The following is a 20,835-nucleotide window of genomic DNA, read 5'->3' on the forward strand; positions in this document are numbered from 1 at the left end:
CTTTTCATTAAGTACACACCACACAAATACTGAGAAAAAATAAACTGTAGTAAGTTACTTGAAAGCACATCGAAAATATCAAAATGTGGCTTAGCTAAAGTGTTCACCTGAAAAACACTTGTATACACCAGACCCTTCGACAGCTCCTAGCCCAGCTTACCAAATCTTAGTAAGTAATTTTTTATTCAGCTAAAAAAACTCCACATTTTCTAACCAAGCACAGGAAATAAAAAGTGTATTTGGCACAGCAAAAGACACTTGAAGCTCTCAGCTTCAAACGCGTTAAAAAAAAAAATCTTCCTGTTTCTGTTAAAACCAACAGTTTTTTCATTGTGAGTCAAATAGTTTAAGCTAAGGCCACACTAGCCAGACTGAAATCTAAACACCCTGTTCAAATACTTATCTAAGAAAGCTTCAGCACAGTTTCAATAGATGACTTGTATGACTCAGGATGAATTTTATTATAAAGCTGATAAGAGGCGAAGTTAAACTTCTAAAAAGGACTATAGCCTAGCCAATAAATATTCAATCCTCTACACCTTTGCATAATATGTCTCTATTTGTAGACTCTTTTTTAGCAAACCATGGACACAGAGCTACAGTGCTCAAAAGGAGCTATAGATATATATGCACTACATTATAGTCCAACGCTGAGAGGTCCTAGCTACAGGTCTTCTCTTCGCTGTTATGAGCCAATTCACATACCGATTCTCCCTTATCACAGGCCTTACTATCAAGTCCACATAAATTAAAACCAAAATCGGAATGGTAGTTCTACTACGCTCAGCTTCTGTCCAGCATTCATTCACAGCAGTACTGCACTGTATTTTTCCACCAAACCTGGTTTCATTGCCACTGCAGCAGAACACACTTTATTGTCCTCGCAGACTAACACCCAAAGCTGAGCCCCTTTCATCCACACTGACAGCTGTACACAGGTTTGCCTTCTGAGACTGCAGAGCCAGCAAAGCCACACAGCTGGCTCACCACCAACACACAGCTTCTGCCATTTACATAACTGTGACCTCCCAGCAACACCAACTCTAATCCCCACAGATCTATCAAGCCCAATTAACTCCTTTGCTCACTCCGAACATGCTGCTGTTGCCCTGTTAGCCCTGTAGAGCTTGACCTCTTCTTATCAGACCATTATTTAAGAGCTGAGCATATTCCAACTCCCCTTAGCCCCACCTTGCTTGCATTGTCCCTTTGTACTATTAGCCCACTGATACCGTAAGTCGGCAAAAGCAGAAACTCACTGAAACACAGCTGGGATTTTAGAAAGCAAGCATTCTTTACTACAGTGCCGGATGCACGGGTCAGAGTTCCTCCTAGCATGCATACCATGTGTTGAAGCAGGTATTCCTTCATTCAATTTCTTACCAGTAAGTTTCAGACCATGTGGCAGTCCCATGTTGCAGGCTGGTAACCTCACTTACATAACCCTTGGTCAGCATTTTCACACTGCGCAAGTTCAGTGAGTAGGGATCCAGGGGTCTTTTCCCCAGGGGGTCTGATTTTTGGTATTATAATGAAGGATAAGGTTACTTTCAGGCACTACTTTTCGGCCAGAACTAGCCAAACACTAACAAGCAGTCTTCTCAGGGTGTACTTACCTCCTTCAAGGCCAGCTCCCTTGATTTAACGGCTCTTCTTGGCAGCTTGAAGGCAAAGGTTTCTAACACATTCCTAAATCTTATGCTAAATAAGCAACAAAGTCCTGCCATTCTAACTATACTAAGGCCTTTATGGTAACACCACCAAAACCATACGCTGCAGGAGCCACCAGCACAAAACCAAGTATTTATACCTACATATTTTCTTTTTCCTCCCCAAGCAGAGCATTTTCAGCTATAGAAACTGCCTGGTTAGGAACAACCTCAGTCACAACTTTGGTGGTTATCAATGGGGCATACAAGCAAGCCATTTAAATGGTGGAATCAATTTCTGCTTCTCTAACCATCATCCTTTTCCACATGTAAAACTGAAAAGTTATATTTAAGTATTCTTTAAATTACCCACCTTTCTTCTCATTCATGCATGACCAGACACAACAGAATAATGCCTAGCCTTCACCATAAAACCACCCAAGGCCTGGACAATAGAGTCACACACTATATTCTATACAGCCACATGCAACACTAAACTCCTAGCAGACTACCCATCCATAATCATAGCACTCTGCACTACTGTCATAACCAGCTCCGAAAGCTTGCAAAAAACTGACCAGAGGTCACTCAAGGTTTACTCCTCACTCTGTCACATGCTCCCACTCAATCAAGAGCCATAACTGTCCCATGTCCCAGCACCTCACTTCTTCAGCACCACTTGGCTTAGCTAAAACTTTGCCCAGCCCCATAGCCAAACACTTCCACGAGCACAGGGAACAAACACAACCACCCCTGTCCCTCAGCATCCTGTAGGGTATAGAAACTGTAATGGATGTAACACTAGCAACCTCCCCAAGAGAGAGCTACTACATTCTGTTTAACCAGTCTAACTACACAGCTTAGAAGAAGACTAGAAACCCTCACCACTGGCTCCTACACCCTTTGCGTCTTCCTAGTAACAACGTAAAACTCCACCTACATTCTATCTCAAATTGTCACATACAAGAATATCTCGTCTCCCTCCCTGTTCTTGCCTTTATTCCAAAGAGAAGACTAATTGATGAATATCCTCCCACAGGTACAGTTTTAACTCAAACATTAAACTGTGACACTTAAAAAGGAGCTAAATTCTCCTAACAGCTGAGGGGCTTTCAAACGATAAAACCAACCGACTTTGCATCCAGAGCTAAATCCTCAGCCAAGTCACTTTTAGAAGATAGACACTAAAAAACATGAATCTTGATGCAACTTGAAGTATCCTGAGCACACGACACTGCAGGAAGATCTCTGAGGCTCAGCCATTCTTCTGAATATTACTGCTTACTGTTTATACATGTGGAAATTAAAAACAAGAAGGGCGAAAGAAGGGCAGGCGAAAGAAGGAAAAAGAAGTTTTTAAGTTTTTTGTTTTTTCAACACCCATCCAACTCAGCAGAGTAACAGTCAAAATGTTCCATCACCACTGAGGAGCAGCACAAGCTGTTTAGCACCCTGGTTTCAGACATGACAAATCCCTAATGATCCAAAGGGTGATGGAATGAACAGAACCCTAGAAACCTTGCCACGGATCAAAAAAGCAGCAGAAGGTAAAATGAAGGCAATCCTTCCTGGCTGCTGGAATGCCAGAAAATAAACTATGAATAAAAAGAAGGAAAAGAAAAATTAAATCAAAAGGAGTCCTTGGTTCTTCCTCAGAGCTATCTGAGGATTCCATATTGAAATGGGGGGGGGGAGTGGAATCACTCCTATCCTGTGCCTTTGTTGGCGTGGCGACCCACACATTGCATTCTATAAAAATGTATAACATCCCTACCTGGTTTGAAGATCTGTTTTATAACTGCACTCCTTTGATAGTTACACTTCCTCCTTATTGTGAGGCTTGAAAATTCTCCAAATTCTGAATTTAAGCCCTACTTCCAACTAATTCATAAGCCACTTCATCTTGCAACTCCTTTGGCCGCTATCTTGATAACAAACCAGGGCAATTTAAGAAACCACTTCTTTGCACAACTAAGTGACTTTAATGGGCAATCAGCATAAATTTTAAAAAGCCAATAATCTTCATAAAGTACATTGATCTTGAGTAATCCTAGGAATCATTATGGACTGATTTAAAAACAAAAATCATTACCAATTTCAATAAACACATTTTGAAGCATAACAACATATAGAACCTCTTCTATCTGGTAAACACACCTGCTGTATTCACACTGGCACAATGTAGTGTCCTAATTACTACTCACCTGCTACACGACCTTTGCTGAAGCAGGTTGCTCCTCCTCCCCATCCTGCCTCTGTCTCCTCGTCAGGCTTGTAATTTGCAGCTGATGACCTGCAAGAAAATTCAGACTTAAGACACCGAAAAATACCTACCACGGCTTTTCTTGGGGCAGGCAAAACTCAGGTGCCTCATTAGCCTTCCTGTACCAAGAGAACCTGCCAAGCCAAGACATGCATTCCCTTCCCATAGCACAGGGCTATGTGACTTTGCCTCTACCTTCTTTTACTAGCACGCCAGCCTAGGCCAGGCACTGTTAAACATATAGCCCCCCCATCCCCAAGACACAAAACAGTCAACAGGTGTGTGTGCTCCCTCCCCAGCTGGCCTACAACTTCACAGGGATCAAAGCGATAAACTCACAGCATCAGGGATAGTTCAAGGCAGCTCCCAGCACATCTTGTGAGGGCTTTGGGAACAAAAGGCACAGTGGCTGGGATAGTAAGTAGGAATTTTAAAAATAAATATTTCATTTCTTTCCTGGGGTCTACAAAAACAGCCACCAAAAGAGCCCTTCACAAGTCGTTAATTTAGCCACTCACCTTTCAGCTGTCCCAACTTCACGAATTCAGGCCTTGTAGCTCACAGGGGTACAGGCGGAACCACAGTCCTCCCGCGCAGGCTCTACTCGGGCTGAAGCCCAGCAGCAGAGCCCGGCCCCGGCGCCCCTCACAGCCGGCACGGCCGCCGGCGAGCTCTCTGCCCCGGCCCCACGGCCTCAGCCCACGGGAGCCCAGGAATGCATCACGGCGGCGGTCCTCACCTCTCGCACGGCCGCCCGGCCTGAAGGCAGCGGGGCCCCCGCCGCGCCCCTCGAGGCAGCCCAGCCCCAGGTGTGAGAATCTGCCCCTTCAGGAGATGGCGGGAAGCGCGCGGCGACGTTTTTCCCTTAACAAAAATGGCGGCTAAGGGAGGCGGGGGAACTCGCCGCGCGCCGGCATTCCTCCGTCTCCCCCAATCGGCGGCCGCCAACTCTCCCGTGGAGGCGGCGGAGGGACCAATGGGAGGAGGCAGCGTGGAAGCCGGCGCGGGGAGCGGGCCAATGGGACGGCGGCGGCGGGGGTTGGCCGGAGGAAAGCCGGCGCGGGGGTGGCGGTGCCGGTGCGGCGGGCGCGGTGCGCGCGGGCTGCTGGAGCGAAGGCGGCATGCGGGCGGCCCACGGGCTCTGGGCGGCGCTGGCCCTGCTCCTGCTGCCGGCCGGCGGCCGGGCCCTGCGCGACGGGGAGTGCGAGGGTGAGTGGGCCGGGGCCGGGACCGGGGCCGGGCCGGGCCGGCTCGGTGAGGCCGCTCCTGCCGCCGCCTGGTGCGCGGTGCCGGGGCGCGGAGCAGCCCCCTCGGGGCAGGGCTCCGGTCGCCCGTCCCGTCCCGCCGACGGAGGGCAGGGCTGGAAGTCGTGGGGCGGAACGGAGCGGATTCCCCAGGTGGAAGGACTCGAGGTGGCGCGAGGGCGGCCGGGCGGTCGTCGGTGGTGCCGGTGCCCAGCCCTCGCTGCCCCCCGCGGGGAGAGGCCGGGCCGGCGGGAGGGGAGGGCGGGCAGTGCCGCTGGCCCGGCTCTGGGCTGGCAGCCTTTTCCCGGCGGCCGCCGCCCGCAACATCTTTATTCTCTCCGAAGGTTCCCACTTCCAGACAGCGCACAGCACACATCCGCGTGCGCCTGTGGCTGGGGACGGGCTGACGTGGGGTGAATGGTGCTGTTGTGTGCACACGAAAAAATGTTCTCTAAATGGCCCAGCTTACTGTTACGTCAAGTGTTAACGAGAGTCAGTTTCTCTTGGCTTTGGGATGGTCGGACTCGATTCCCTCTGCTTGCCCGTCTCCTGTGCCACGGCCCGTCTTGGGAGTCGAATACAAGTCGCTAACGACAGTCATATTCACCAGTCCCTTCCTGTTGGGGTAAACAAATCGCACGGAAGACGCGACCTGTGCCTTTCCCTGGAAGTGGTGAGAATCCGCAGAGCTCCGGGCCCAGGCGATGCTGATGTTTGCAGGCGACTCGCGTGAGCAGCAGAATGCACGACGGCTGACACTTGGCGAAGTCATGGTGTGTCCCTGGGCGGTCCCTGTCACGCAGACCCTGTGTGCTGCCGTACCCATAGCTGGCTGCCCCCCTCCCCAGCGACACGCGCCTGTGCGGAGTGACTGCTGCCGAGGGGAAAGCGTAGCGACTGAGTTGTCTGTGCCCTCCCACAGGCAGGAACTCAGATCCGTCCTCTCAGCTGCTGGCACACTGGTGGGAGTTTCCTTGTCTTTAAGACTCTGCTCTCTTTCAATCTGAAACCGATTCAGAAGCTCATGGGAATGAAGAGAGGAGAAACACACCGAGTGGACATAGCGTGTGATGACGTAGTTTCTTTTTTACTTGGAAATAACTTGCCTATGAACTGAACCAACTTGATAATTGATGATACCGTACTACTGAAACCAGCACACGCATAGCCTGTAAGGGGATTGTGTAGAGAGAGCTGGTTTTCAGTCAGAACTGGTTTTGAAGCCTGTGGTCTGACAAGCTGCTTCCCAAAGCAGCAAGAATAAGACAGAAAGTTAAGCTTACCTTTTTGCACTGGCACTGTTTCGTGTTGCACCCCTCAGCTGAATCCTGCTGCTCACTCAGGACAGTGTACAGAAGCCGCTGGACACTTCCATGTGCCTGGTTTCTCAGATGGTCAGAAATCCACCAAAAATACCAGGGCATATCGTCGATTGGCGTGTGCTCTGAAAGACTTGCTGAAATTTGTGTGAAGTCACTGACTGCTAATGCAGCTTCTAGAAGTTCTGTTCTCCAAATCCCTTATTCTGTTTCCCTACCCGTGCCCTCTAAGAGCTGCCACAAGATTACTGCAGTGGTGGATAACTCCATCCATCTTCCCTTCCAGTGTGTGTTACGTTCCTGGGAAGGTTCTACCAGAGTCTAAAGGACAATGATGCTGAGTTCACACCTGCCAGTATTGAAAAGGAGCTCTTGAAATCCTGCAGAGAAGCAAAAGGCAAAGAGAACCGCCTGGTAAGTGGTAGTACTCAATGATACTTGCATCTTGAGGGAATAAGTTGTAAAATACTTGGCTAACAAGGGGAAACTAGTGCTTCTGAGTTCATACGATATGGCTTCCAAGGGGCTCTTCTTCCTAGCTCTGTGGCCGCAATTAGCCCTCTATTTTTTCATAAGACTAGACTTGAGGAGTATGATCTCTTCACCTAAAAAAAAAAAATCTGTCAACAGACTGGCTGACTCAGTTACTGAAGTGCTGAGGATTACATGGTTTTTATTTGCTGTAGGACTTCCTTGTCCCTTAAACTGTATCCGGGGTGGTATATAAGCTGTTAAAATATTTATGCTCTTCAGCTGTTTAGCTGAAAACTAAATAAAGGGAAACCAAATTGCCCTAACTGAAAACAGAAGGCAATCCCCGAAAGAAGAGCCCCAAGGAAAAGGCCCTGAACTCTCCTAAGAAGAGAACTAGAGACACCAAAAGAAATGCAGAGGGGGAACACTTCAGAGTCTTTCTCCTTGAATGAAGAAGACTTTATTCTTAATCCAATTGAATTTTTTTTAAAGTTGAGAAATAACCACCCTCAACAGCCGCAAAGCAGTATGATGGGAAACATCCACTCAATACCCTAGGCTCAGGGTTAGGCTTCCTTTTGTCTGTCTGTAGCGGTCACTTGGAAAGGTTCTGTAACAATAAACATCTAGGAGAGAAGACAGACAGAAAACCCTCCTTTCAGAAGCTTCTTTCCATGTGTCGCCACCTCATTCTTTTCTTCCCTCTAGTGCTATTATGTTGGGGCCACAAGTGATGCCGCCACCAAAATCATTAACGAGGTATCAAAGCCCATGAGTCATCACATCCCCGTGGAAAAGATCTGTGAGAAACTAAAGAAGAAAGACAGTCAGATCTGCGAATTAAAATACGGTGAGTTGCCAGCACAAAGGAAAATGCCCGTGCTTTTCTGGGGTACGGATCGTTTGGGGTAAAACAGCATACTAAGACTACTCAGTCCTAAGTTCTGTAACAGGATCGCTAGCCTAATGAGGTTTTACAACCTGGGTTGTTCTCCATGAACACCCTAGAGAGCTTTACGGAGATGCTCAGGTAAGATTGTTGGCTGCTAACCCCTTCCAGCCTCTGCAGCACCACTGGTCTGCCTTGAAATAAGTAACTCCCGGGCATATCAGCACTACTGTGCCTAAACCACTATTTGGAATATCGTGTTTAGAAGAACGTGCAGTAAAGCTCATCCTGGGGGGCAGCCAGGGGTGTCCCGTGGCCTGGGATGATGTCTCTGGTTCGAGCCCTTAGCTAAGCTCCGTAGTGCCAGCTGCTCTTGGGTTTGCCAGTAGCAGGTTGCTAAACACTTCTTTCTCGCCTCCGCTGGTGTCTGCTCCGAGCATTTGGCACGCTTTTCTTACCACCTGCCTTGACCTCTCGCGTTCCTAGATGACCTACTCTTCCTGAAAAAGACTAATGTGAAGATCAGTCTTGGAAATGCCTCCTTCTGACTGCTTTCCTATTATCTCTGCCCTTGCGTTCCCTGGAGACACCTCTTGGATTGTGGGTCTTTATGCTTCTCATTTTTGGTACTAATGTCCTGTTGCTTCCTAACAAGGTGGTTGTTGGTGTCGCTCACTTATCTTTCCTCTGAAATCACTTTGCTACCTTTCGTTTACCCAGTGGAAGAGAGAATTAAAGCACTGCTGCTCATATAATAAAGGGGGTTTCAGGGCTATTGTGGAGCTCCTTCATCTAAGCTGCAACCAAACCTTCCGGCTTCTAGCAATGAATCCCGGTGCTAAAAGCCATAGCTGCGGTCAAAAGTCCAGCCTGGACGTTCCTTCCGCACCCCGGGAGCCCGGCACCTTCCTCCCTCCCGCACCGGGCTCCCTCGCCTCCCGCACCGGCCTCGGCAGCCGTCGGACCCCGCTCCTCGCCGTCTCCGCGCACTGACGCACCGGTCTCCCGGGCGGAGGTGGGGGGGGGGGGGGGCGGCCGCCCCCGGGCTGAGCGCGGCTCTGCTCTCCCCGCAGACAAGCAGATCGACCTGAGCACCGCCGACCTGCGCAAGCTGCGCGTCAAGGAGCTGCGCCGGATCCTGGACGACTGGGGCGAGGGGTGCAAGGGCTGCGCCGAGAAGTCCGACTTCATCCGCAGGATCCACGAACTGATGCCCAAGTACGCGCCCAGGGCCGCCAGCGCCCGCGCGGACCTCTGAGGGGGGGGGGGGGGGGGGGGCGGGGCGGGGGCTGAGGCGGCCGGGGCGCGCGCCCCCGGCGGCGGTAGCTGAGGCGGCGCGCGCTGTACGGGACGTTCATTAAAAGTACGACGGTGTCTACCGCGCGGACGCGTGACGTGTGACGTGATTGCGGGGCGTGCGGACCCTCACCCCTCCCGTTCCCCCCCCCCCCCGCCCCACTACCACAGCCCCCTCACGGCTCTCCGGCGGCTCGCCGCCCCACCCTCCACTGAGCAGCGGCCGGGCCCTGCCCGGCGCTCGCCATCGCCCCTCGCGATTGGCGGGCCGGCGTCACGTGCGGGAGGCGCTCTTTGTCGCGTCGCCGTGTGGCGCCATCGCGCCCCCTGACGCCGCCATGCGGCGGGACGCGGGGCGATGACGTACAGCCCGCGCGGCGCGGCGGCCGGAGCCGCCTTCGTTCCCTTTTGTCCAAGATGGCGGCGGCCGCCGGAGGCGTCTCCTGAGCCGCGGGCCCCGGCGCCATGAAGCGGGGCGGCGAACGGGACTCCAGCCCGCCGGCGGCTGGGGGAGGCCGCGCCGCCGCCGCCAAGCGGCCCCGCGAGCGCGAGCGGGAGAGCAGCAGCCGGCGCGGCCCGCACCGGAGCTCGGGCGCCTCCCGCAGCAGCAGGGACAAGTCCACGCCCGGCGGCGGCGGAGGCGGCGGCACCGCGACCACCACCGGCGGCAGCGGCGGAGGCGGCTCCAGCTCCCGCAGCCACCGCGGCGATGAGCGGGCCGGCGGCACAGGCGGCGGCGGCGGCGACTCCTCGAACCACCGCCCGGCGGGGAGCGGCTCGGCCTCGGGCGCCCGCGGCGGCAGCCAGGCCGCCCCCTCCTCCTCCTCGTCCTCCTCCTCCTCCCGGGCGCTCGGCGTGCCCAAGGCCAAGGCCCTGCCGGGCGCCGTGGTGGCCCCGTCGCTGCTGCTGGCCGGGCCGCCACCGGGCGCCGCGCCCTCGCTGCTGCTGGCGCCGTTGGGGGGCTCGGCGGGCCTGGCCGGGGAGCCGCCCGGCTCGTGTGAGTACAAGACGCTGCTGGTGAGCGGGCTGAGCGCGGCCCTGCCCGACCAGCTGCTGGAGGACGGCCTGTTCCGCCTCTTCCAGCGCTTCGCGGGGGGGGGCGCCGGGGACATCAGCGTCAAGCTCTCCCACACGCCCGAGCTCGGCCGCGTCGCCTACGTCAACTTCCGACATCCCGGGGACGCCCGCGATGCCCGCCGGCACGCTCGGGCCCGGCAGCTACTCCTCTACGACCGGCCTCTCAAGGTGGAGCCGGTGTATCTGCGCGGGGGCCGGAGGAGCCGCACGCCGCCCCCCGCGCCCTCTCCGGAGCCCCTGGGGTACCTGCCGCCCATCCACAGCGCTTACCAGTACAAGCAGAGATCTCTCTCTCCAGTTACCAGCCCCTTGCTGCGGGAGCCGCGGCCCAGGCATGCTCACGCTGCGGCTGCCGCCTTCGCCCTGGAAGCAGCTGCCATCGGGCTCTCCCGGGAGCGGGAGCGGGCCCTGGATTACTATGGGCTGTATGACGAGCGCGGCCGCCCGTACAGTTACCCCATCGTGGCTGAGGAAGACCTGATGCCGGAGGATGATCAGAGAGCAACCCGCAACCTCTTCATCGGCAACCTGGACCACAACGTCTCGGAGGTGGAGCTGAGACGCGCCTTTGAGAAGTACGGCATCATCGAAGAAGTGGTGATCAAGCGCCCTGCGCGGGGTCAAGGTGGGGCTTATGCTTTCCTCAAGTTCCAAAACTTGGACATGGCGCATCGGGCCAAGGTCGCCATGTCCGGCCGCGTTGTCGGCAGGAACCCTATCAAAATTGGCTATGGGAAAGCCAACCCTACAACCAGGCTGTGGGTGGGTGGTCTGGGTCCGAGCACTTCCTTGGCTGCCCTGGCGAGGGAGTTCGACCGCTTCGGCAGCATCAGGACTATTGACTACGTGAAGGGGGACAGCTTTGCTTACATCCAGTATGAAAGCTTGGATGCTGCACAGGCTGCCTGCGCCCAGATGAGGGGCTTTCCTTTGGGCGGACCAGAGAGGAGACTCCGAGTGGATTTTGCCAAAGCAGAAGAGACGAGATACCCACAGCAGTACCAGCCTGCACCACTCCCCGTGCACTACGAACTGCTAGCTGATGGGTACAGCAGACACAGAAGCCTAGAGCAAGACTTGAGGGTGCGAGATAGGACTCCTCCACATCTCCTGTACTCGGACAGAGACAGGAGCTTTGTAGAGGCAGACTGGGCCAGCCCTGCCAAAAACGCTGAACGCAGAAACAACTTGGAAAGCTACAGCCGGTCGGTGCGTAGCCGGAGCGGAGAGCGCTGGGGCAGCGACAGCGATCGCAACGTACCCAAGCCGTGGGAAGAGAGGCGGAAACGCCGGAGTCTTTCCAGTGACCGCGGGAGGACTACGCACTCGCCTTACGAGGACAGAAGCAGGACAAAGGCCAGTGGGCCAGCTTCAGACCGCAGCCCAGACCGGGCTCGCAAGGAGAATCACACTACAGAATCCGGAGCCGAGAAAGAGCAGAGCAACTCCCTCCAGAACAATCGTCACGCGACTGAGGAGAAACCCCATCGTGAGGCATCCGATGCTCCCCAGCCTAAAAAAAGGGACAGCGAACGCAATCATCGAACTGGTGAATCGGAATCAAAAACTCATGAGGAGCCAAAATCTGAGACCAAAAAGCTAAAGAATTTGTCGGAATATGCTCAGACGCTGCAGCTTGCTTGGAATGGGCTTCTTGTGCTAAAAAACAGCTGCTTCCCCACCTCTATGCACATCCTGGAGGGAGACCTCGGTGTCATCAACGGACTCCTTAAAGACCATTCATCCGGCGGGAAGTTAACGCAGCTCAAAATCGCTCAGAGACTTCGGCTCGACCAGCCCAAGCTGGATGAAGTAACTCGCCGCATCAAACAAGGCAGCCCCAACGGCTACGCTGTGCTCCTGGCGACCCAATCCGCCCCGGCAGGGGCAGGGGCTGAGGGGACCTTCCCTGCTGTGGAGCCTGGCTTGCAGCGACGGCTTCTCAGGAACCTGGTCTCCTACTTGAAACAGAAGCAGGCTGCTGGGGTTATCAGCCTGCCCGTGGGAGGGGCGAAGGGCAGAGACAGCACAGGCATGCTTTACGCCTTCCCTCCGTGTGAATTCTCTCAGCAGTACCTCCAGTCAGCACTAAGGACATTGGGAAAGTTAGAAGAAGAGCATATGGTGATAGTTATAGTCAAAGACACTGCCTAGCCCACACTGTCTTTTCAGATTCCATGTTTTCTTTGTGTGTCACACAACCCAGTTGTTTTTAAGGCCGATCATTTTGGTGGAGGCTCAAAAAACCTCAACCAAAGTGGTAAGATTTTTAGTTTCTAATTAATTTTAATACCATTTAAATAGAGCCCATTTTATTCATTTTTAATATGTGACACTGTCTGCTGTTGTTCTGTATTTTTATTTTTTAACTGTATGAAAAGTTGTCAGTAAAGCCTTGTTCACTGATGGATTTCTAAACTTGTGCGGTATCCTAGTTTTTACGGCCCAGGGAGGGCTGGTTCCCTGCGCTGTCAGGCACTGGGAGGTGATGGTCCCAGCCAATTTCAGTTTCTCAGACCCCAGCCTCCTGCACCTCCTCTGTCTCTTTATGTGTGTCCTGCAAGGTGGGAGGGGGAAGGGGGGTTCTTTGTGCTGTATGAGAGACTGAAAGGTTGGTTCTGTATCTTTCTCTTCTTTTTTTTGTCCTGTTTGCTTTTTATTTCCTAAATTTGAGTCTGGATGCATTCCTGTTGATTGTCTGTGCGAGGATGGAAGCATCCCAGGAAGCCGGCTACCAAGGAAGCAAACCCTGATTGAGAATCAAAGTGTTTTTTATACACAACAAAAAAAATTGCAGTTAATACTTGGCGAAAAGTTTGCTACTAAGGAGTCAACTCTCGTGTTCAGTTCTGTGAGGTTTGTGAGCACCCGCTACGTGTCTCAGTCAGCTAGAAGTTCCTGGGCAAAACAAAAATGAGGCTTGACATTCCCGGTTTTATAAAAGGAAAAAAAAAAACAAGCAGGAGAAAAAAAAATCGTTGAAGGGGGAACCCTCTTGGGCCTGTATTAGATGTAGACAAGCAAATAACGGGCACAAAGGTTTTTGGTGAACTGCAGGTGCCCCTTTGCGGAGTCAATCGTGTTGCACTATCTGAAATCCTTTATTGAAAGACAAACGGCAAAATTTTTTTTGCTAAAGTTGAAACTTGTTTGCAGGCTTACGAAAAAGGAGACAAACATGTCTGGCTGTCTGAAAAACGTGTTTATGTTACCGCAAATAACCTGTCTATGACTGTAGAAAACTCTGGAGATATAGGAGAATTTGAAATCTAAGATGGGATGGTTCCGTCACCTTGTCTATCTGTGGTAGGAGAGAGTTGTTCAGGAGAGGAGCTAGGGCGCCTGCACCTCTGACTGCCAAGTCACATAAAGATGCGGTAACTAGTGCTAATTAGAGTTAAAATCCACACTGTTCAGTTTGGGGATATTTTTATTTTTTAAAATGATGCCTGTAGATTTTAGGAGGCTTACAGGAGATTGTGTGGGATTTAAAACACTAAATTTTAAAGTTTCTTTAAATTTGCAGGGGTTTTGTTTTGTTTTGTTTTGGTGGTAAGCAAGTGAACAAAATCCTGGGAGAACCAGAGTCTTTCTTGCACCAGTCTGTGTGACCGAGCAGACTCACTTGCTGATGGCTGCCAAAGGCCCTTTGAAAACTGCTCTCAGGTATGATTGGTATCAAAATGTATATAGCAGGGAGCATAACTCCGTCTAATGACACTTTTAGTCTTTTTTCATTTTTTAACCCTGCAGTTTCACAGTAGGGTCATCATCAGCTGATGATGTTTGAGCGGTTTCTTAATTTAATAACGTATCGATATCAACAAGTATGGGTTGGTTTGTTGTTTTGGTTTTTTTTAACATTGAATACTGTGATTATATTAAAAGTAAATCTGATGAGTTAGTGTGATCACAAGGGGGTTAGTATTTCACTTGATGATGCATCTTCTGTACCCCAGAAAATGTAGTTCTGTCCGTAAGGGCCCAAGTACAGCTCCAAGGCCGCGGAGGGTTTTGTCCATGGTGAGAGGTGAGCTGGCTTGTCTGCCGGGCGCAGCAGGGCTCCAGGAAAGCCGGGTCATGCTGTGGGAGCAGAGGAGCAGCTCCGCTGCGCCCAGCCCAGCAGCCAAACCGTGTCTCCAGGCTCACTGCACTGGGCAGCACAGAGGTGCCCTGCACGACACCACGGCTGCACGGCATAGGGTAGCTGGACTGCCCCTGGTTTTACATGGTTACAGGGACACCGAATTTGAACCTTGTGACCCAGTCCCCGATGCTGTTGTAATGTAGACAGTGCCAAATGTCAACAATTGTAACCGTTAAGTGTTATCTGAAACCAAGTGCTATTAAATACCCCTTATGGCCAGAGTCATAGAGTGATTAGAGCTTTTTGTCAGAGTATCCTACGTGTGGGAGACGTCCGTTCAGCCTGAGGCAGAGTGCCTGGTGGTGCAGTAACAAATGCCGGCCTGGCTTCTTGCTGGCAGGGAGCTGTAGCTCGTGCTGCTGCGGCCTCGTGTGTCTGTGCATGCATGCGTGTGCATGTGATGGTATGTGAGGAATCAGAAGGAAAAAAAAAATCAATACATGATAAAAGCTGCGGCTGCTTGATGGCAAAGCCAGGGAACCACCAGAAGTCCCCCATCTCACACTTTCCTTTTGAGACAAGGAAATAATAATGTAGGGTTTTTTAGAAGACACACATTGTCACGTTTTGGGTTGGATAATATTTTTGATGGTGGGATCTCTGTTCCCAGGGAAGTGCCTGACAGTTGTGAGGATGTGTGTATGAATGGGGGACCAACAAATCTCCCTCACAGATTAACAGGTGTAAATGAGAGTTTAAGGAAAAAACCACCTTGGAGAGAAGCAGCATCAGCCCTCTGACCTCATGGCCTGAGACTTCCCGGCTCCCCAGGATGCAAGTGAGCCACAGCCATCGCTTGAAGAGCCAGCCTGCGTGGAGGCCAGAGGCCCCTCCCTGTCCTGTAGTCCTGTCTGCCATCCCATCCCCTCACACAGGCATCCAGGCTGGTTCCACGAGAAAGAGGCCTGAAAAAGGGTAGATAGTTACAGTAAAAAACGACTACACCTGGATCTTACCACCTGCAAGACCTGGCCCTTAAATCAGGACTGGGTGCATTTCTGGGCAGAAGATACACAGTGGGGTGGTGGGAGGAACACCACGGCCCCAGTTGGGAGGCCAAAGACACCAGGTGATGTTGGAAGATGGTGGGTACAGCTGTGCTGGGCGTCGGGTGGGGCAGAGGGGTGTCTTTCAGGTCGGTACAGCAGCAGCAGTAAGGTAATCGCAACAGGGTAATGCTCGCTGTTTCTTTGAGGGTGAACTGAAACTCAAAGAGGGACCACGGTGCGGGATGGTGGATTTTGTGTTCTGAGAACATTAGTGTTTAGACCAAGTTGCTCAATTATTTTTTTTTAAAGGCCCATTCAGTAAATACTGTCTTACAAAGCCTCTTTTGAACATCCATTATTGGTTGTCTTTACTGCAACAGGATCCTGGACAAGAGGGCTAGCCCTAGGCAGTCCCAGGCGCCCAGCACGTGCACAGGAGCAGTGCTGATGAGCCAATCATGCCCTGATTACTACCTTTAACTAGCACACTGGTTAAACTACTGACCAGCCCTGAGGTTTCTACCCTGCTCTCCAAACTGTAGCCTACACAAGACCTTTTTTTCTTTTTTCCCCCCGCCAAACCATGGCACTGCAAGGGGTATGTGCACAACCTCATACAGGGTGCTGCAGGATGGCTACACAGCCTGTACTCCATGGAATGGTGTTGCAGAGTATCACATGGGCCAAGCAGTTACTCATGGTCTGGTCACAGAGCAAAGAGGATCATGCCACGCTGAGGGCAGAGGCTCTGCTCACATCACAGGAGGAAACGCAGCATCCTTACTGCAAAGGCTCCCCTCCATTGCCGAGAGAGGCAGGTATATGTCTTAGCCAGCTGGTAGAACATTTAAATATGTCCCTTCTACCCTCTAAGCCAAGGTCTGTAATGGCTGCGTAGGACAAGAAACACCGTATGGCATCACACCAGCAACATGCTGTGTGTATTCAGGAAGCTTATAGGGCTTTTTCCAAACACCATGCTTTTAAATAGATTAAATCATGATGCTAGGGGAAGAGATGATTTTCCAAACACTAAGACTTCCCTCATCCCAAGTAGCTTCAGAATTATGGCCTGACAAAAACAAACAAACAACTCCCTGCTAGTCCTCAATTCTGAATCCCCTTGGTCCAGTCACTCTACTCCCCAGCACTCTTAAATGATGCCCCACAAGAAGAAAGGAGGTGGCACAGGGTACAGGCAGCCTCCCCTGCAGTGTGTTTAACTTCAGCAGTGCTGCGCTAAGCAGAGAGCTGGGAGTCTGCCCAGGCCAGGCAGAGAGGGCTGCTTTAGCTGGTGGGTGACCTGCAGGCTGCTGCGGCCAGGCCCTGCCTCCTTAGCCGCATGCTAAGGCCCACGCACACTTTGGCTCGATTCAGTAAAGCTAGGCTAGGTGTGGGAGGGAAGGGATGGCACATTTACTTACAGTGGTCCAGTTGCAAGTCAAATTTATAAATAGGAGCTCCATCCTAGATATTTTGGCTCAGTCTCACAAAACTAGTTGGTATATTTCTCCGAGATAGCCAGGCCCAACACAGCAACAGATGCCGCTGATCATAGCTGTGGTACAACGCCAGAACAAGATAAGGACATCTGACAGAGTAGCTCCCTCTGTTATTAGTAGTTGAGTACATGGTTTAGGGTTTGGTTTTTTTCCCCTTCCTCCTGAGCAGCAGATTTTCCAAGGTAAAGTTGCATGTTTTTTGATAAGGCAAAGGCTGGCTTCCACAGCTGTTGGATGGCATATCCGATTTTAAATCCCCTCATTTAATCAGAATGCTGCTCCAATTGCTGATCTTAAATGCTGTAGTAATCACAACTTGTTCATCTTTATCGACTCTGTAGGGTACAATTATCCATTATAAGTTGCAGCAGAACCTTTCTTTTTAATTAACAAGCAGCCCTGGGTAAGTGCACTAAGTAGATGTGATGCTGGAGGGAAGACAAGCTATCCCTTCTCTTGGTTAAAAAGAAAATACTTCCTCTTCAAGCAATGAAACCTTGAGCCTTAGTTGAAATGAGCACAGTTCTTGGTGGAAAACTTGCTGTAGTGTCAAGGAATGAGAAGCCTCCAGCTCCTTGTTCTGCCTCAAACCCTATTCTGAAACTGGCCAAAACAGAGAAAGGGTAAAAAGTTGAGTGAATGTCATCTGAACACCTGGGAATAAATAGCACATTTAGTGGCCTTGTCCAAGCAAGCAATGAGCACACTTACCTTCCAGGTCTGACTCACAGAACTATGCTGTACAGTCAAACCAAACACTTAACTGCAATTTTTTTTATCCCTTGCTAAGGGCAGGGCCTCGTCATGTACCAACAGGAGCACCTAATTTGCCTTCTGCCAGCAAGCCACAAGGCAGCCTACACAATGCCAAGCCACACATGGACGGGGCGGCCCACCAGCAAGGCGGGGAGAGCTCCCTGCGCCGAACTGCAGAGTGGATGTTCTGGCGCATCTTCAAACAAAATCACAGCCTGGCATTAGCAGCACCTTCCAGCTCACGCGTGGTGCAGTGAGGATGCGGTGCTGCACTGCCCACAACCCCACTGAGAATTCAAGGCTGTCCGGCAAACCTACAAGGCAGATTTGAACCCACTGGTGCTGTGAAATGACGTCAGGCAGCTGTGGGAGTCCCCGTGGACTGGAGCAGCGGGTAGAGCCTGCACTCTCAGAAATCTCACCCCTTGTTTACTTTGCCCTTCCTTATTGCAGCCACTAGCTACACTGAGCTGCTCTCCAGCACAGGGCTGCGCTCCTCCAGCACCGCTTTTGCATAGGTGGCAAAGGAATGCATGGCTACAATTCACAGCCATAAACAGAGACAGGATTTGTATTTAATTTTTTAATAAATACACTTTACATTAAAGAAAAAGGCCTTCAATTTGCAGTTTCCACACAGGCAAGAAGGAGGGGGGGGGGGAAAAAAAGTTTAAAAAACTTGAACCACAAAGGGCAGAGGGGAGAAAGAGGGCTCAAACTTCAATCCTAGATCCCCATGTCTTCAGGAATACCAGGCTCTGACTCGGCCAAGCCAGAATTTCAGCCTCCCACTATAGCTGGTATCACAGCGAGAATCTCCGCTGTAAACAGCCTGTATGTTCAGTTACCAAACACCCCCGGGGCTCCTCCCCGGAGGACAAAAGCATCTGAAACACACTGGGGCACTAACAGGTGTTCACACCTGTTGCTTTTTTTTTAAAAAATAAAATCATATTTAAAATAAAAATATTCTCACTCCTCAACAATTTTAGAAACCATGATCCTCTTATTTCATTTAGCAGTTGCATAAAAATGCCTCTTCTTTTAATTTTTAACAATTTTTCTCCCTCGAACTTACCCCATGGTAACAAGGTACTACAGGAATACAAAGTTCATCCCCTCTTTACTAGAACACCTGCTTTTTTTTTTTTTTTTTGTTTTATATAAAACTAGTTCTGTTCTTTAGGAAAGAACTTTATACAAAGAAAATATATTGTGAAATATCTTCAGAAGTTTCCTTGAAGAGGAGAGTCATCTCAGCCTAAAATAAAAAGAAAAAAAAAAAAAAAAAGGCAGAGAGAAAAGAGGCCTAACCCCAGGTCTCTTTATTGTAGAGCCTCGGACTCCATGCCGAGCCTCAAACTGACTCAAACCAACACAGCAGATGGGCTGGAGTTCCTCAGGTTTCCCCAGAAGAAAAAGGATTGGGGTGCTCAGAATCAGTTTCCTATTTGGTCTCCGGTCTTCTGCTGGGAAGGGAGCGCCTCCTCCTGCCAACACCCCGCCTGGCAGTCCCTCCTCACTCATTCAGAGACAGGATTATGTCGTCCTCCAAGTCAGAGTTATCTGAGCTGTCGGCTGAAAAGAAGACACATCGGTTATGTCTGGTTTGTGGGAGAACACAGCTGCCAGGGCTGCTAAGCAAGGCAGCACATTCATAGTTGCGAGAGATGGCCACCACCTGCTCGAGACCAGTGACTCCCCAGCAGTGGCGGAGGCAGCTAGCACCATTAGTGCATTTCAAAACAACCAAAAGCAGTTAGCACATCTGCAGCAGAGCTTCCTTTCCCTGGTTAAAACAGAGGGTCAAGAGCACAGCAGCTTCCACAAGGGCCGCTTCTATTAGCTGGCAGATTTTTTCCGATAACAAGATGGAGAAAAGTCACCAGCAGTTAAGTTACCTGCACGTGAGCTGCCTGCACAACTTACTGTGCACATCCAAATGCAACAGCTCTTCATGCTGGGGGCTGGACAGACTCCTCACAGCTGTTATTGGAAAGCAAGGTTGACAGTTCCACCAACCTGATGTGGTGACATACGGCCTCTGTATAACGTGCATGGGGCTAATTCATGATGCAGGAAGTTAGACCCAGACTTCCTTAGTACTAGGTTCTTACTGGCCTGTCACTCCCCCCTGCACAGCACAGTGGGAGACCTCCCCACTGAGGGGGAAGCAATTCATACACTCACAACTAGAACCCTCCTCTAGCAACCCAAAGGCTTCTGTAATGAATTTAATGGCACTCATTAAAGGCGACCTGAAAATTGTGCTTTTCCTGGTTTTCTTCACTGTGGTACAGAACAAAGACATGAGAGAATTTGCCAGAAGCAGTCACACACACACTTGGTCTTTATCTTAAAACATAAGATCTCTCCTCCCTCAGTTGTGCAAGAGGGAAGTGGTAGCAGCTCTGGCAGCAAGAGGTCTCCTGCCTTACCTTAGAGGTGACGTTGGTTCTTTTTCTTATGTGAATTCATTGGATGCTGCAGTTAACTAGGTGTTAAAAATATCAAAAAAAAAAAACCAGACACCAAGACTTTCTCTTAGCCATCTCAGTTACACTGGATCTCTAAAATGCCTGTCAAGGTAAGCAAGGCCTTCTGGAAGGCTCACCCCTTCTCAAATGCTTTCCTTAGAGAAAAAAAAAAAAAATCACAGGCAAGCAGCAGAGGGTATAAACCCTTTCCCCCAACCCTCCTCCCTGAAGATCAGGCAGCTGCCCTTCCACTGTGATCAGCGAGGGATGTCCCAGTCTCACCATCCATCCTACTGAGCCTAAGCTGAGGACTCATCAGTGCTCCCAGAACAGCTACAGCCATGCAAGGGGAGCTGGAAAACACCAGCCGGTGCCGCAGCAGCGACACGTACACAGTAAGAGGGAAAGAAGCACAAGCGAGATAATAATCCAGAAAGAGTAGCTGAAGAAGTTGGTGTCTGGTTGGTTATTTTGTTGTGTTTGTTTTGTTTGTTTGGTTTTTTTTTTTAAAAAAAAAAATACAACACCACAGGAAAGCTTTGAAAAGGGATCTCCTAACTCTATTCTCCAGTCCACCTACAGAACCTTCCAATTTTGAGCTCCATGTCTATAAATAAACCTGATTGCAGTTAACTGCTTGGCAGAAACTTATAGACCTGTCTGGAAGTTGCCATTTTTGATTACAGAAGAGAAGAGGAAACAGGAGTCAGCCACGCTGCTGGTGAGAATTCCATATATTTCTTCCATCCTATG

The 20,835-nt window shown here is 50.8% G+C and overlaps 3 protein-coding genes and 1 long non-coding RNA gene across 4 annotated transcripts in view; 2 read left to right on the forward strand and 2 right to left on the reverse strand.

Moving 5' to 3' along the window:
* LOC142362762 (uncharacterized) overlaps nt 1–4,771 on the reverse strand; it is a 60,751-nt gene extending 55,980 nt beyond the window's left edge. Inside the window, exons 1-2 of the long non-coding RNA XR_012765271.1 lie at nt 4,431–4,771; nt 3,854–3,942 (exon numbers count right to left, since the gene is read on the reverse strand). This is a non-coding gene — a long non-coding RNA (uncharacterized LOC142362762). The remainder of the gene's footprint in view (nt 1–3,853; nt 3,943–4,430) is intronic.
* A 218-nt stretch (nt 4,772–4,989) lies between these two features.
* On the forward strand, nt 4,990–9,096 carry MANF (mesencephalic astrocyte derived neurotrophic factor). The gene is made up of 4 exons (XM_075433041.1): nt 4,990–5,121; nt 6,762–6,889; nt 7,658–7,799; nt 8,912–9,096. Exons 1-4 carry the CDS (start codon nt 5,034–5,036, stop codon nt 9,094–9,096), a joined length of 543 nt encoding a protein of 180 aa, XP_075289156.1. The 5' UTR covers nt 4,990–5,033.
* A 404-nt stretch (nt 9,097–9,500) lies between these two features.
* On the forward strand, nt 9,501–12,629 carry RBM15B (RNA binding motif protein 15B). The gene has a single exon (XM_009939693.2). It carries the CDS (start codon nt 9,600–9,602, stop codon nt 12,363–12,365), a length of 2,766 nt encoding a protein of 921 aa, XP_009937995.2. The 5' UTR covers nt 9,501–9,599; the 3' UTR covers nt 12,366–12,629.
* Nucleotides 12,630–18,188: 5,559 nt separating this feature from the next.
* DCAF1 (DDB1 and CUL4 associated factor 1) overlaps nt 18,189–20,835 on the reverse strand; it is a 53,331-nt gene continuing 50,684 nt past the window's right edge. The window contains exon 24 of the mRNA XM_075432624.1: nt 18,189–19,183. Within this exon, the coding sequence (XP_075288739.1) occupies nt 19,125–19,183 (59 nt within the window). The 3' untranslated portion in view covers nt 18,189–19,124. The remainder of the gene's footprint in view (nt 19,184–20,835) is intronic.

The sequence above is a fragment of the Opisthocomus hoazin genome, chromosome 11 (assembly GCF_030867145.1).
Source record: "Opisthocomus hoazin isolate bOpiHoa1 chromosome 11, bOpiHoa1.hap1, whole genome shotgun sequence".
In the NCBI taxonomy this organism is placed as follows: domain Eukaryota; kingdom Metazoa; phylum Chordata; class Aves; order Opisthocomiformes; family Opisthocomidae; genus Opisthocomus; species Opisthocomus hoazin.

What these genes read in the sequence shown, in the direction of transcription:
- MANF (XM_075433041.1), top strand. Translation starts at nt 5,034, where the DNA reads ATGCGGGCGGCCCACGGGCTCTGGGCGGCGCTGGCCCTGCTCCTGCTG. An exon ending in GCGCGACGGGGAGTGCGAGG is followed by an intron (nt 5,122 to 6,761) that starts GTGAGTGGGCCG and finishes CTTCCCTTCCAG; the next exon opens with TGTGTGTTACGTTCCTGGGA. An exon ending in AAGGCAAAGAGAACCGCCTG is followed by an intron (nt 6,890 to 7,657) that starts GTAAGTGGTAGT and finishes TCTTCCCTCTAG; the next exon opens with TGCTATTATGTTGGGGCCAC.
- RBM15B (XM_009939693.2), top strand. Translation starts at nt 9,600, where the DNA reads ATGAAGCGGGGCGGCGAACGGGACTCCAGCCCGCCGGCGGCTGGGGGA.